General features: G+C 36.1%; 1 protein-coding gene across 9 annotated transcripts in view; it reads left to right on the top strand.

Annotated features, from left to right (window-relative positions):
* REPS1 (RALBP1 associated Eps domain containing 1) overlaps positions 1 to 12,874 on the top strand; it is a 71,865-nt gene that overhangs the window by 45,448 nt on the left and 13,543 nt on the right. For 6 of the 9 annotated variants that reach the window (XM_048936351.1, XM_048936350.1, XM_048936347.1 and 3 more), the window contains exons 10-16: positions 3,157 to 3,237; positions 6,124 to 6,211; positions 6,985 to 7,086; positions 8,178 to 8,250; positions 10,499 to 10,617; positions 11,317 to 11,381; positions 12,651 to 12,836. In XM_048936351.1, the coding sequence (XP_048792308.1) occupies positions 3,157 to 3,237; positions 6,124 to 6,211; positions 6,985 to 7,086; positions 8,178 to 8,250; positions 10,499 to 10,617; positions 11,317 to 11,381; positions 12,651 to 12,836 (714 nt within the window). The remainder of the gene's footprint in view (positions 1 to 3,156; positions 3,238 to 6,123; positions 6,212 to 6,984; positions 7,087 to 8,177; positions 8,251 to 10,498; positions 10,618 to 11,316; positions 11,382 to 12,650; positions 12,837 to 12,874) is intronic. The other 3 variants (XM_048936349.1, XM_048936348.1, XM_048936352.1) reach the window with 3 other exon arrangements.

The raw sequence follows: 12,874 nt of genomic DNA, 5'->3' as shown, positions 1-12,874 counted from the left end.
TAGATTAGATGGATGCATGCTTAATAGTCTCATCTCTACAATCTACTGATCTGTTGTTTCTCACTTCAGAAAACTTTTCCTTCCAGTTTCAGTGCTGGTGCGGCGCACACACTTCTGAGAGTTAAAAAAAAACTGGAAAGCCTATTAAATTTTCATCGAAAGCAGGTGTCATATTAGCTTTGACACAGATGTAGTGTCTTTGGAGTTCACAACTGTTTCAAATATTTAGATGTTCTTTCTGTAGTAGTTCAGTTTGTTGTGAGTTCTGCTTTTCAGTAATTAACAATTTTATGGTATTTTTGAAAGACCTTTGTGAGTCTCAAAGACAGTTATTTCGGTTTCGAGTAGTGGGACATTTATCCTAGCTAATTAGTATTACCATCATTGCTCTTTGGTCTTACTATTTCAGATGCAGTCCAGTAGACACTTAATGTAGTTTACAAAGTAGCAGGGAGTTAGCAGTAACTAGTTTCTGGTAGTATCTCAAGATGGATGAATGAAGCATTAACATCCCATTCATTGGTTTAGTAGGTGTTGATGTTCATCTAGGTCTATATATATATATAATATATGTATGTATGTATGTATATATACTAGCCCAAGGGCAAATAGTAAAATGCCCTACAATATGTTTTCAGAGGAGTAGAATAAGAAGTAAATGTAGCATTCATTTTATTTATTTTTTTTACATGCGCATAAGATGTTTAAGCATTTATTTTAGGTATAACATAAATGCTGTGTGCCTTTATGGAAGTTTTGAAAAATTAAGCAGCAAGATTGCTGTAAACAAAACATCTGTTTGTGTAACTGGTAACATTGAGAGCAATGGCAAAGTCAAGTTTAAAGGGTAGTGGTAGTTCTAAAATATATTACTGTATGTTTCATGATGATGAGCAGCTGTGTAAAAGCAAGAGGCCAAAATGCGGAAAAGGCTGGCAGAATTTGGCTGCTAGATTTTTTGATTTAAGAAAAACTTTGTTGCACTTCTTGCAGTGCCACCTCTTCATGACTGGGTGGAGTATTGCAAAAATGGATTGATTACTATCTGGAGTGGGATGCAGCATTTAGGAAGGGAAAAGCTTACATTCCTGCTAAAAGGGGGTAGTTTTGTGGAAAAATACCAGCTGAATAACACATCATAGTCTTTGCCTTTGTTTAAAAAAAGAGGACTCCTCTGCAAGGAACAGCACCGCACGTGAAGGGTCTTAAAACTTTAGTGAGTCTTGTTCTGTATGTTTAATTAATTTCAGCTGACTGAAAACAGTTACTTAGGAATTTCCATGAAGACCTATTTCTAAAGCACTACCTTAGGCTACTTTCACATTGGCCATTCACAGAATCACAGAATTGTGAGGGCTGGGAGGGACCTCTGGAGGTCATCTAGTCCAGCCCCCTGCTAAAGCAGGTTCCCTATGGTCGCTTACCTAGGAGATCATCTGGGCGGTTGTTTAATATTTCCAGAGAAGGAGACTTCACAACCTCTTTGGGCAGTCTGTTCCAACGCTCTATCACACTCACAATGAGGATACTTTTCCTCATGTTATACGGAACTTGCTGTGTTCCAGTTTGTGCCCGTAGCCCCTCATAGCCTATAGCCTGGCCTCATCCACTTGACTCCCACCCACTAACTGTTTATTAAACACTGATAAGATCGCCTCTCAGTCTTCTGTTCTCCATGCTGAACAGTCCCAGCTCTCAGCCTTTTCTCATATGGGAGACTCAAGTCCCCTAATCTTTATGGCCCTCCGCTAGAAGTTTCCATTCATTCTCAAACTGAGGAGCCTAGAGTTGGACACAGCACTTTAGATGTGGCCTCACCAGGGCAAAGGAGAGGGGGAAGATCACTTTCCTTGACCTCTTACCTTGCAATGCCTTAACCCACTGGATGCCTGCATGTAGGTCCCTGAAGAGGTCAAGGTTGTTTCTACGAAAGTGCAGTATTGCAATCCTACTTAATGCCTTCTTTCTTCCATGTAAGTTCCTGAACTCCACTGTCTCATGTTTGCTACATCTAAGACTGCTCCTAACCTTTGTGTTCCCAATCAGGCATTTCTTATTTGTGAGAACAAAAGCATACCTTTCCTCGTTGGCTCCTCCACCACCTGTCAGAAAGTTACCTTCCAAGCACTGCAGGAACCAGATTGTGTGTGCCTGAATATGGCTCACTCATTCATTGACTACGGTTTCATGTAGGGGAGTGCATGATATTAGGTTGACTAACAAAGTATACTGTGCTCTGTATCATCTGAAAACATACATGTTGATTTACCTACAGAGGTGGGACAAGAATATTGATTTGTTTTCATGACCATACTAACATTTTAGTCTCTCTGAGCTAAAAATCTAAAATCTTATTTAAAACTTGGCTAATATTTGTTGTAATGGCAAGATATGAGTTTAATGATCCTGTAGTGATTTGTCATTTAGTTTCTGGATCAGATTAATTTTATGTATTTTCCTACTTCATTGATCCAGTTGTGACAGTATTTTGACTTACTAAGCATGAGGACTCTTGACAACTATGTGATACAGCACACCTAGGTCCTGTAAAACTGTACTTAATTTGCTTTTAACAATCAGTGGTATTGTTTGAATTTAATTCTTTTTCTTGTCAGTGATTTAGACTTGTAAAAATACTCTTGCTGAATAGAATCATTTCTCAGGGGTTGCACTAGCAAGCTGGACTGGTATAATTAGAGCACTCTTCTCAGTGTTCATTTGTCTGAGATTTTCTAAGAAAATCAGTGCCTTCTAAGTGTGTTTCAAACTGGGCAACTACAAAGCTGAGGAATCTTTCTGTGGATTTTATATTTACAGAAATCTGGCGCTGAATCTCAACAGTATTTGATTGGCTTAACAGTTTTTTTTGTACTTGTATAATTTTTACAAGAACTCTGGAAGTATTTAACTGTGTACCTGTGTTCACTATGAAGTATGAAAGTAAAAAATGAATAAAGACAGGTAACAAACTTGATTGCAGTGCAGTCTCAAACTGAAAGAGAAAGATTTGACGTGTGTTAGCGTAGCTTCTAAGTACTGCCTAGTGCAAATACAGTGCTTTCCAGTGCAACCTCCAAACTACTATGCTAAGTCTCCTCGGTGATCTTTTACTCCCATCTTTCTCATCATGCTGATTTCTCTCCTCTGTCTGTTCAGCAGTGGGAGACATTTAGCGAACGCTCTTCAAGCTCACAAACTCTGACCCAATTTGATTCTAACATTGCACCAGCTGATCCTGTAAGTCAATCACTTAGCTTGCTTGTTTGAAATTAATTTCATTAACACTGAATTTCTATTCATTGTATATAGCTGTTATGCATGATTCCATGAACTCCTTTTTTTTTGGTGGGGGGGGGAATGGTAACAAACTTATTAATTATTTTGCTTGTTTCTAGGAATAGAGTTTTTCTGATACTTCTCACATTTAATATCTGAGTGCAGTAAATGTTTGTTTTCTTGATTTTGGTGCAACACTGCTTTCAAAAGCTGTATCAGAGGAAATACTTAAACGTATTGTTATTTGAAAATATAAGGTAACTCAGCCACTCCCAATTATATATTAGTCCCTTTTTCAGATTCTGTCTTTAGTATTTTTCTAGCTGCAAAATACATAACCATAGGTGTCGGCAACACTCTTACTTAACTGAAAAAACTGTCAGACTTTCATGGATGTAATGTATCAAACTCCAGTGTTTTCACCAATTTAGTTATTATATTTTTTTAGTTATTTTTTTTATTTAGTTACATTATTTATTCGCTTTCTGGCTGAACCTATGCTTTTATAATGACTTTCTTAATGAGGAATGCTTTGAATGGTGATGGATCTTGTCAAGCTTTGAAGCCAAAGATCTCCTACGCTGTTTTGCATGTAACATTGAAATGGTTCTGAAATGCATTAAAATTATTTAGCAGTTGCTTTTCCTCCCGCTTTTCTTACAAAAATTATTGCTGTTACTGCTGTTTTAAACTTCATTACATAACAGATGTGCATAATAGACTTTTAAATGCTTTTAATCTTAAAGTGGTCCCATCTGAAAATATCAAATACATATATAATTAGTAACCATATGCAAATATATCAGATCTCTACTTTGAGAAATCACTGGTATTAATGTGGAAATAGCATTTCTAGATGCTGAAGTTAGAATTCAGCCTGCACTATCTCTAGTGCCCTGAGTACTTTGAACACAGCAGAATATTATTTACCAGCCTCTTTTCATCTCAAAGATATAGTCTTAAATGTACTATATTTTTGAAGTTGTAATTAAGTAAACATGATGCAAATCAGTTTATAGTTTTCTTATTGAATATAATTAGTTAACAGTATAGAGCTACCACTGCTTTGTTTCTCCAGTAAGATGATAGGTTATTCCTGCACATAGTTATTCAAGGGCAGAAATCTGAAGTTCGAAATTTTCCCACATGCAGTTCATATTGAAAGTAGAAATATAATGTGTAGAAAACTCGTGAAGCTCGTGTGTGTGTGTGTGTGTGCGCCTACGTGTATAAATAGAAATTCCAATAAATTTATATTGGAAAACGATTTCTTTTTTTACGTGTGATGCTTGGACTTGATAAGATCTGTGTAAAGAGTGGTGAGCATCTCTCATGTTTGGTAACTTTTTTTTTTTTTTTTTTTTTTTTTTTTTTCCTGAAATCAGAATAACTGAGAGCAAATTTTCACTGGCAGTATTCAGACTACTTACTTTAAATCTCAACAGTGATACTTTTGCTTTCCCAAAGGGGAGAATTAGCTAATTAGCTTTCTTGAGTTTTTTGTAACAGACTAAAGAGTAAATTCATGGACATTCATCTCCTGGTATGCAAAGGTGATTTCTCTATGGGGAAGTTGATAACGTGTTAAGTTGCTTTGTACAAAGTTAGATTATTGATCTTATTAATACTTCTATAAAAGTTATTTTGTTTGAAACAAATTATTTTATAGAAGCCACACATTAGAGTAAAGAACTGAACTACAGCAGGAATGACTTATGAATAATACCACTACAGAGGAATAAGGTTTACCTTTTTGGGTTCGGGGTAAGGGTTAGCATTTTGGGCTAGCATTAAGGGTTAAAAGTTACAATTTGGGGTTAGATTTAAGGAGCTTTAAATTTCAAGCAGTTTAAATTTTGGGTTAGGGTTATTGGTTACCTTTTTGTGTTAGCATTAAGGGTTGCGGATTATGCTTTTGGTTTGGGGTTAAACCTTACTCTTTTTTGTTAGGGGTAAGGGTTATAGGTTACACATTTGTATTGTGGTTAAGGTTACCAACTCATGTTAGAGTTAAGCGTTACGCTCTTTGGGTTATGGTTAAAGGTTAATGATTACCCTATGAGGTTGAGCATAGAGGCCTAACCATTTGGGTTAAGTGTTTGAGCTGTATCTAAAAAGTGTTTGTAAAAGCTTATATTTGCAACAAGTAGTGCAAGTCAATTTAAAGAGCTCTAGAATTAATCATGTAAACATAACTGTTCTTGGTGAAATTTTAACAACATGAGTTGTCAAAATCGGATTCTCATACTAGAGCAGTTTTGAAACTTGATGTCCTTTCCAGTCACTTTTTTGAACTGCGAAGAAAATGCAGAAGTTGTAAAGTCAAATCTATCAAAAGATCTCTTCCATAGCATTGCTTATACTAAAACTTCAAAGATTTTACTATTTTAAAGACTCTTGAAACTGTTGGTCTTCATTTAGTACAAAGTCCCTATTTTGTTGCAAGTCTGTCATACTAGTTTGAAGTCTGCAATTTTCGGAGGCATCATAAATTGATAGGAATTTTGAAAAGAATTTTTTGCAGGTGCACTTGGAATAGCAGATATTAGCTAGTATTTCAAAAATGATGGAAAGTTGTCAAAATTTGAGTCAAATAGTCACAGTTACCTTGCAGAAAGTTTAGAATTCCCTCTTTAAATTGAATGCTATGTTATACTTTATATGTGGTTAGAGGAACTTCAGCTCATACAGCTTTGGTTTCATAGGTATGTTAAATACCCTGGAACTGTGTAAAATTAGATTTATGATTTTTTTTTTCCTTAGAAATGTCATTTCACATGTTGTTAGAAACTCTTAATAGAACAATTTAAAACTATGTTAGCACAACTTAATCCATCTCTTCCACAGGATACTGCAATTGTGCACCCAGTTCCTATAAGGATGACTCCAAGCAAAATCCACATGCAGGAAATGGAGCTTAAAAGAACTGGAAGTGGTAGGACATTTTCCCTTGTTAATCAAGAAAGTTTTGTAAGCTTAACTTGCTTCCTTAAATAATCCTGACTTTGTTTTCTTGTTATTGAAAATAGATGAAATTATAAGCAGCATAACAGTTGATGAGGCTCTCGAGTTAGGAATTAGAATATTGTTCAGATAAATGCAGAGTTTAAATTAGTGATTTACAAAAGATTATTGCTTGGAGTAGTTTTGGAGCACCATGGTATAGATTGCATTTGGATTTCTTTATTAAATTCTGGAGATAGCTGTGAAAATAGAGAACATGGGTTTAGCACATCCTGCATTTAGCAGGAAATAGAGCTTTGGAGAAACCCCGTAGTCATAAATATTGCTTATTGTCTTGAAGGCTGATGCATTTCCTCTAGTCAAGAATAAACTCAGTTCTTTGATAATTTTACTTGAACAGTGGAGTCTCAATTATAGATTTGGCCTAATATTCCAAAGCTTCTTTGTATTTCTGTGTTACATGCAGCTTTCAGTATGTGAGGAGTAAGAAATGATTCACAGTATATTTCTTTTAACGTTTCTTTAGCCTTATTAATCGGTGAAGATTCACAACTGTCAACACTGAAAAATGTGTGCAGTTAAAATGTAAAACTTCAAAGTTACCACTTGATGTATGAATTTTAAAGTGCAATGATTTTAGAATAGCGTTTCAGATAAGGACACATAGAAAGCAATTGCAACATCTTAATGTCAGAGGTAAAGGCTAGTTTGAGAACACTTGTTTAAACTAATTTTTCTGTTCAGATCATACTAACCCTACAAGCCCACTACTTGTGAAACCACCTGATCTCCCAGAAGAAAACAAAATGAGTTCATCTGTAAAATACACATCTGGAAATACAGTTAGTAAGTATCAAATACCTTCTGATCTCATTTTAACGTTAAGCAAAATGTAGATTTTTTTCATCAGTGAATGAAAACTTAATAATGCAGAAGCAAATGAGAGAAACTTGTCCTGAAAATAGAAACACTTCTGATACAAAGTTATATTGAAAGTGGTAATTAAGAAGCAGGCACCCACAGTGTCAAAACTGTTCTTACCCAAGTGAAACTAAAAGCAGCAAAAATGATTACTGTTTTTCCAGATTGCATTAACTTGAAAGCGATGTACTGCTTCAGCATGTGATTAAGGGCAAGTTGATTTTGTCTTAAACTGCATTAAATGACATAAACCAGATTGTGGAATACTGAAGTTAGAATGGAAGGGTGATGTATATTGTATTACCTCCCTTCATAATGAAATACCAACAAAACTGGAGACTCATTTGTGCTAATAGCAAAAACCACAGTCCTGAGGTGAAAAATAATATTGCATAGTTTTCAATATCATTGCTAATAGGAACTGTACCTGACTGTCAAGTAATTGGAAACACTCCAAAAGGGTTCTCTTAGATTTGAGGTTATGGTCAGATTCATGAATTAGACTAAGCAGCATCTGAAGATTACTTTTTCTGAATGACCATCCTCTACGTTATATAGCCATTAACATTTTTTACTCTCCAAACAGCTTTGAAAGTAGTTCAGAAAACCACATTCTGCTGTCAGCAGAAAACCAGTAATTTCATACTAAGCTGCTGTAAAACTTCTTGGTCCGGAAGGTCGTCATCTTTTCTTCTTAGAAGAGTGATTGTGCTTGTTCCGCTAGGTGGCATAACAGCCTGCATGGCTCCGTTACTAAAGATGTTTGAGGAGAGATTATTTCATACACCACATCTGCCAACTTCTGCTTTACGTTTAATTTTCTCAAGTGGTCCCTGGAAACTTAAATGTCATCTCATGGTAGTCAGTTGTATGGTTGTTCGAATATTTGCAGATACTTTTTCTTAAGTTTCTCATGAAAATTAACTTTCCATATTTAGAATACTATATATTATCTGTGTCTGTTAGATGATATTGATGGTGCAGAACAAATATTAAACTGTACTTTTTTTTACCAGCAGATGGTTACAGCAGTTCAGACTCCTATACTTCAGATCCAGAGCAAATTGGAAGTGCTGTAACGCGGCAACGGTCAGTAGAGTAACAACTAAATAAGTAAATAAAACATGTTTAAAGAAGCCTGTGTTAAGCTCTTCTGGTTGCTTGACAGCACACTTAAAAATGATGGCCAGGTCTGACCTGAACAGTGAGAAATCTAGAGGCAGGCTGTGTTTTCACATACTAGAATGTATGCTGTTCCTGTTAATGTGTAAAATGAAACTTAAGAAAAAACAGTGAAGTTTACAGAGTTGCATGGGATTTGCCAATGAAATGAAACTCTGTGTTCGCTCAGATAAATTCAAAAAGGCTACCTCCCTAAGAACAAGGGAGGGAAAATAAATGTAGGTGATCATAACATTGCTTGAGACCAATTTTTGGTATTTAAAATATCCATTAGCAGTTAATGGACAAGGACCTTCTGATTATTTACTGTGTATTTAAAAAAAAAAAATCATGACAATAACTCAATCTCTTTTAATAATAAGCTTCCATGTAATGAAAGACAGCCAGAGGCCCAACATAAATTAGGGGACTGGGTAAAGCTGTACGAATGTATAACCAACAACTGCATCATATGACAAAAGAGAATGTGCTGTACCAGCTGGTGCTAATTGTCCCCATTAAATCTGTGCCTGAATAGGATTAAAAACCAGCTACACCATTAACCATCTTACAGTCAGTTTGGAGGTAAGTTTCAAAACAAAAATAGTTCTCGTGACTTCAATAGCGAAGAAAGATTTACAGTTAGCTTTCAGTACAGCAGCTTGAAAACTTCATTACCCCATTGTTACCTAATGGCAACACTGATTCTCTGTCCTGCTTCTGTGTACATTTTTGGCATTATTAAGATGATGATTTCTTGCTTGTTTTCTGAATTACTCGATTTTGGGGTGAGTTCTCTTGCTGGCTTGTGTAGGTGAGTGAAGCGTTCTGATGAGCCAGTGTTTTCTGTCACAGGTAGCTACTAGTTAGCTCTGCCAAATGTGGCAACATCCACCCAGGAAAATTGTTATCTCAGTCACTCTTCCTTCCTTCCATTTATACCTTTTTTACCAGTTGCAGCTTTGTTTATAAATATTCCATTGTCCTTAATATTACTATAAGTCCAGAGTACATAATGTGTTCTCAAAAAGCAATAACTGAAAAGGCTATGCCAGGAGTATCTAAACAACTTTTTCCCCTTTTTTATCCTACTACTGCACTTACTATCAGGTTAGCTAGAAAGATAGTGCTAGGAGGTGGTTTAGGTTTGTATTTCATTGTCTGGAGGGATACGTAATATTACAAAAGTATCTTCCTGGAGAGCATGTTTTAAAAGCAAATTTTTTTTATTCTGATAATTTGTTTTTCTTTCTGGACTTAACCCATTCAGGGATTTTAGGTGTTTTATGAAACTTAGAGTACCTGTTATCTCTCCTGGCTTTATTTCATTTGTAGAAGAATGTTGCAGAAGTCCATCCTGTGGAGAATTGTCACTCATGTATGAGTTAAGGAAAGTAGTAGCTGTGTCAGACCAGTGATCCAGTAAGTCTGTCTTGCTCAGAATGCAGTAGTTAGGAAGTTTCTTCAAGCTGTTTTTAAATGGAGGCTGTGGAAAAATACTGCATACGGTAAACCCCGTTGTCCCACTGAAGTTCCAGTTGAGTAGCACACTACTGCATCCTTGTGATCTTCTGATTGTTTGATGAACTTGCAACAGATATCCGCTAGATGGTGATCCTATCTAAGAACAAGTTGCAATTCCTGAAGCTGCTACCTAGTAAATAGATTTGGAAGATCTCATGGAGGAAATTGGGATATCTCCCTCATACACTGTTATACTGCTTAACTTTGATAGATCTGCAGGCAGATCCAACAGAAACATTATTTTTCAGTGAGACTGAACTTAATAGTCAAATGATGTTGACTACATCTTAACATGCTTCACAAATCATAATGACTGCCACCTGGATGGAATTTACCATATCTGAGATTCTGTATTTCTGAGCTGTCATCGTTCGTGTGTATCAGAAATTATTGGTTGCCCAAATATGAACTGCTAGCAGTACTATGAGAATAATTTGGAAAAATGAGATTTAGGTAAATAGAAATGCAAAAACAAATGTGAAATCAAAGGTTATCAGAAGTTTAAAATTGATTTTGCATTCTTCAGAATCAATGGCAATCATCAGGCTCTCTTCTGTGTCAAGTCTTTTTAATTAAATACTTAAAAGAAATCTTGAATTTTAGTTCTGTTGTAGCTGCCTAAAATCATTACAGAGCTTTGTATGTTTTGCAGATCACATTCAGGAACATCTCCAGATAACACAGCACCACCACCACCCCCGCCAAGACCTCACCCTTCTCACTCTCGGTCGTCATCTTTAGATATGAACAGATCCTTTTCAGTTACCCCAGGTAGTTACTTTGTGTTCCCAGTATACTTTATTTCTGAAGCAGACTTTTTTTTTTTCCTTCTGAAGAGGGATTAGAATGTGGTTTTAAAACACTGCTTCTGAAGAAAAAGTTGAAAATGTTGTCACTCTTACAGTTTGTGTTGAAATTTGTACACTATTTTGCTAAAACAGGTAACTTAAGACTAAATGTGAAGTTAGTCATCTCTCTGGATGAATGTGGAAAACAAAGTCAGGAAATACATTTTGGTAGTGCATCTGTATGCAGTGGATTGTATCTACCAGTAAGTTTATAAGAAGAGTTCTTTTTGCATCGAATGTATTAAAAAGTTAGGTGTTAAATGTCTTGAGGAAATGATTAAAGATCACTTTTGATAATATTGCTTAATGATTTGCAGTACTTTTCAGCTCAAGGTCACAAATAGGAAATGTTGACAGTGTGTAACGGGAATAAAAGAAGAAAACTGAGATCAGGAAAGTATGACTGTGCATACACAGAATAGGAGGACAAGGACAAGATTAATGTTCTGATTCCTTGTTTCATCTATTTGAAAATTTGAAAGATTAAGTTGCAGCGGTGTTTCCAAATGACAGGCTTATATTTATGCAAAGTTGAATTTCTTCATCTTTGAAATGTCAAAACACAAGATACTGACGTAATGTGAGAAGTAACAACCTTACCTAAATGTGATGCCTCTTACAGGACAGCAACAGGCTGGAGTTGTTGCCTATCCTCCTGCAGTGCCTCCAAGACCACAGCCTTCACAGGTGATGGTATCCCTTCAGTAAAACCATACTCTAACTTAGTGCATTAGGCTGATCCGTCTATCTTACTTCTGTGTTTGAACTTCTCAAACATCTTTGTTTGTTAGTTTGTTTGAAATGAGAGGAGTGTGAATGATTTCAAAGGTGAAACTATAGGCAACTGCTGGCCTTTTATGAATTGCTTCTGGTGGGACCATGCAAAGGAATTAAATTTGAGATTGAGAAGGAATTGAATGCTTTTGGAGCTCTTATTTGTAAGAAAAGGAGGGATGTTACATTTTTGCATTCACTTACCTGTCCCTGTAAAACCACAACACAGATCTTTTAAAGTGTTTCACAATAAGTTCTTGTCTTTAGATTCATGTCTCTGGCACAGGTTTTGGTTTTATGCAGAATGTTTACTCTCAAAAGGCATGATACTTCTACTTCCCTTTCAAGAATGTGGTGACTTTTTAGTTTCACTCTGAGTCACTTCAATTAACTGATTTAATGGAAAACAGATCCTACAAAAATTTTTTTCTTTGTCTCAACCAAATTAATCATTCAACTGTCTTGCAGATCTTGCATGGAACAGGTGGAATTGCTTTTCAGTTGTTTTTCAGCAGCAGCTACTTGTTAGAATCTGAGTCCCTCAGCAGTTATTTCTGAGTCATTTAGAACACAAAATCAGAAATAAAGCCTAGTATTTCTCCCGGATTTCTCTTGTCCTTGAAACTGGTTATACAGTGAAAATATTTAAGGGTGCTCTCTTGTATGTTTTCTCTGATACGTAGTAATGTCTGAGTTGATGGTGCATTCTCCTCACTTAGATTGTTTGTTATGTGTCCCTTTAGTTGGCTTTCTGTTTGCAATAAATGTGTTGAAGTCAGTCAGCAATGACAGATATGTTCCATGGAGTATGTTCTCACAATCAAATTTCCCTGAGGAACTAAATTAAAACACAGTGTTCAGCCAAGCTGCACTGTGGTACAGCAGAAGCATGTGTACTGCCCAGTGAGTCTAACTAGTCCTACTCTGCATGCATCTTTAGTCTCATCCACTAGATGACAGAACATCTGACAGGGCTCCCTTTTTTGTTGACTATTTCACTATTTTTATAACCACACAGAGTGAGCTGTCTTAGGGATGCATTTAGTTTTACTAATAACTAAGTCTGCTAAGAAAGCAAATAATCTTTAATGCAGTGTCACAAACTGTTGTTTATTGAGAGGCTTTGCATCAGATAACTGCTAAGAGCGTTGTTGCTAAATATTCTTTTTCCCTTTATTGCAGGGTGCAGGTCCTCATGTGCATCGCCCAGTAGATGCTGATGGCCTAATATCTCATACCAGTACCTCACCTCAACAAATACCAGAACAGCCAAATTTTGCAGACTTCAGTCAGTTTGAGGCATTTGCTGCATCAGGTGTAAACAAGGAGGAAGATGATGAAATTGAAACACACTCAGAAGCCTTGCAGGTGAGTGAAAATGAAGATGTTGACAACTGTTCAGTACT

The sequence above is a fragment of the Lagopus muta genome, chromosome 2 (assembly GCF_023343835.1).
Source record: "Lagopus muta isolate bLagMut1 chromosome 2, bLagMut1 primary, whole genome shotgun sequence".
Classification (NCBI taxonomy): domain Eukaryota; kingdom Metazoa; phylum Chordata; class Aves; order Galliformes; family Phasianidae; genus Lagopus; species Lagopus muta.
Note: the sequence above shows the minus strand (reverse complement) of the source record. Positions and strands in the feature narration are given on the sequence as shown.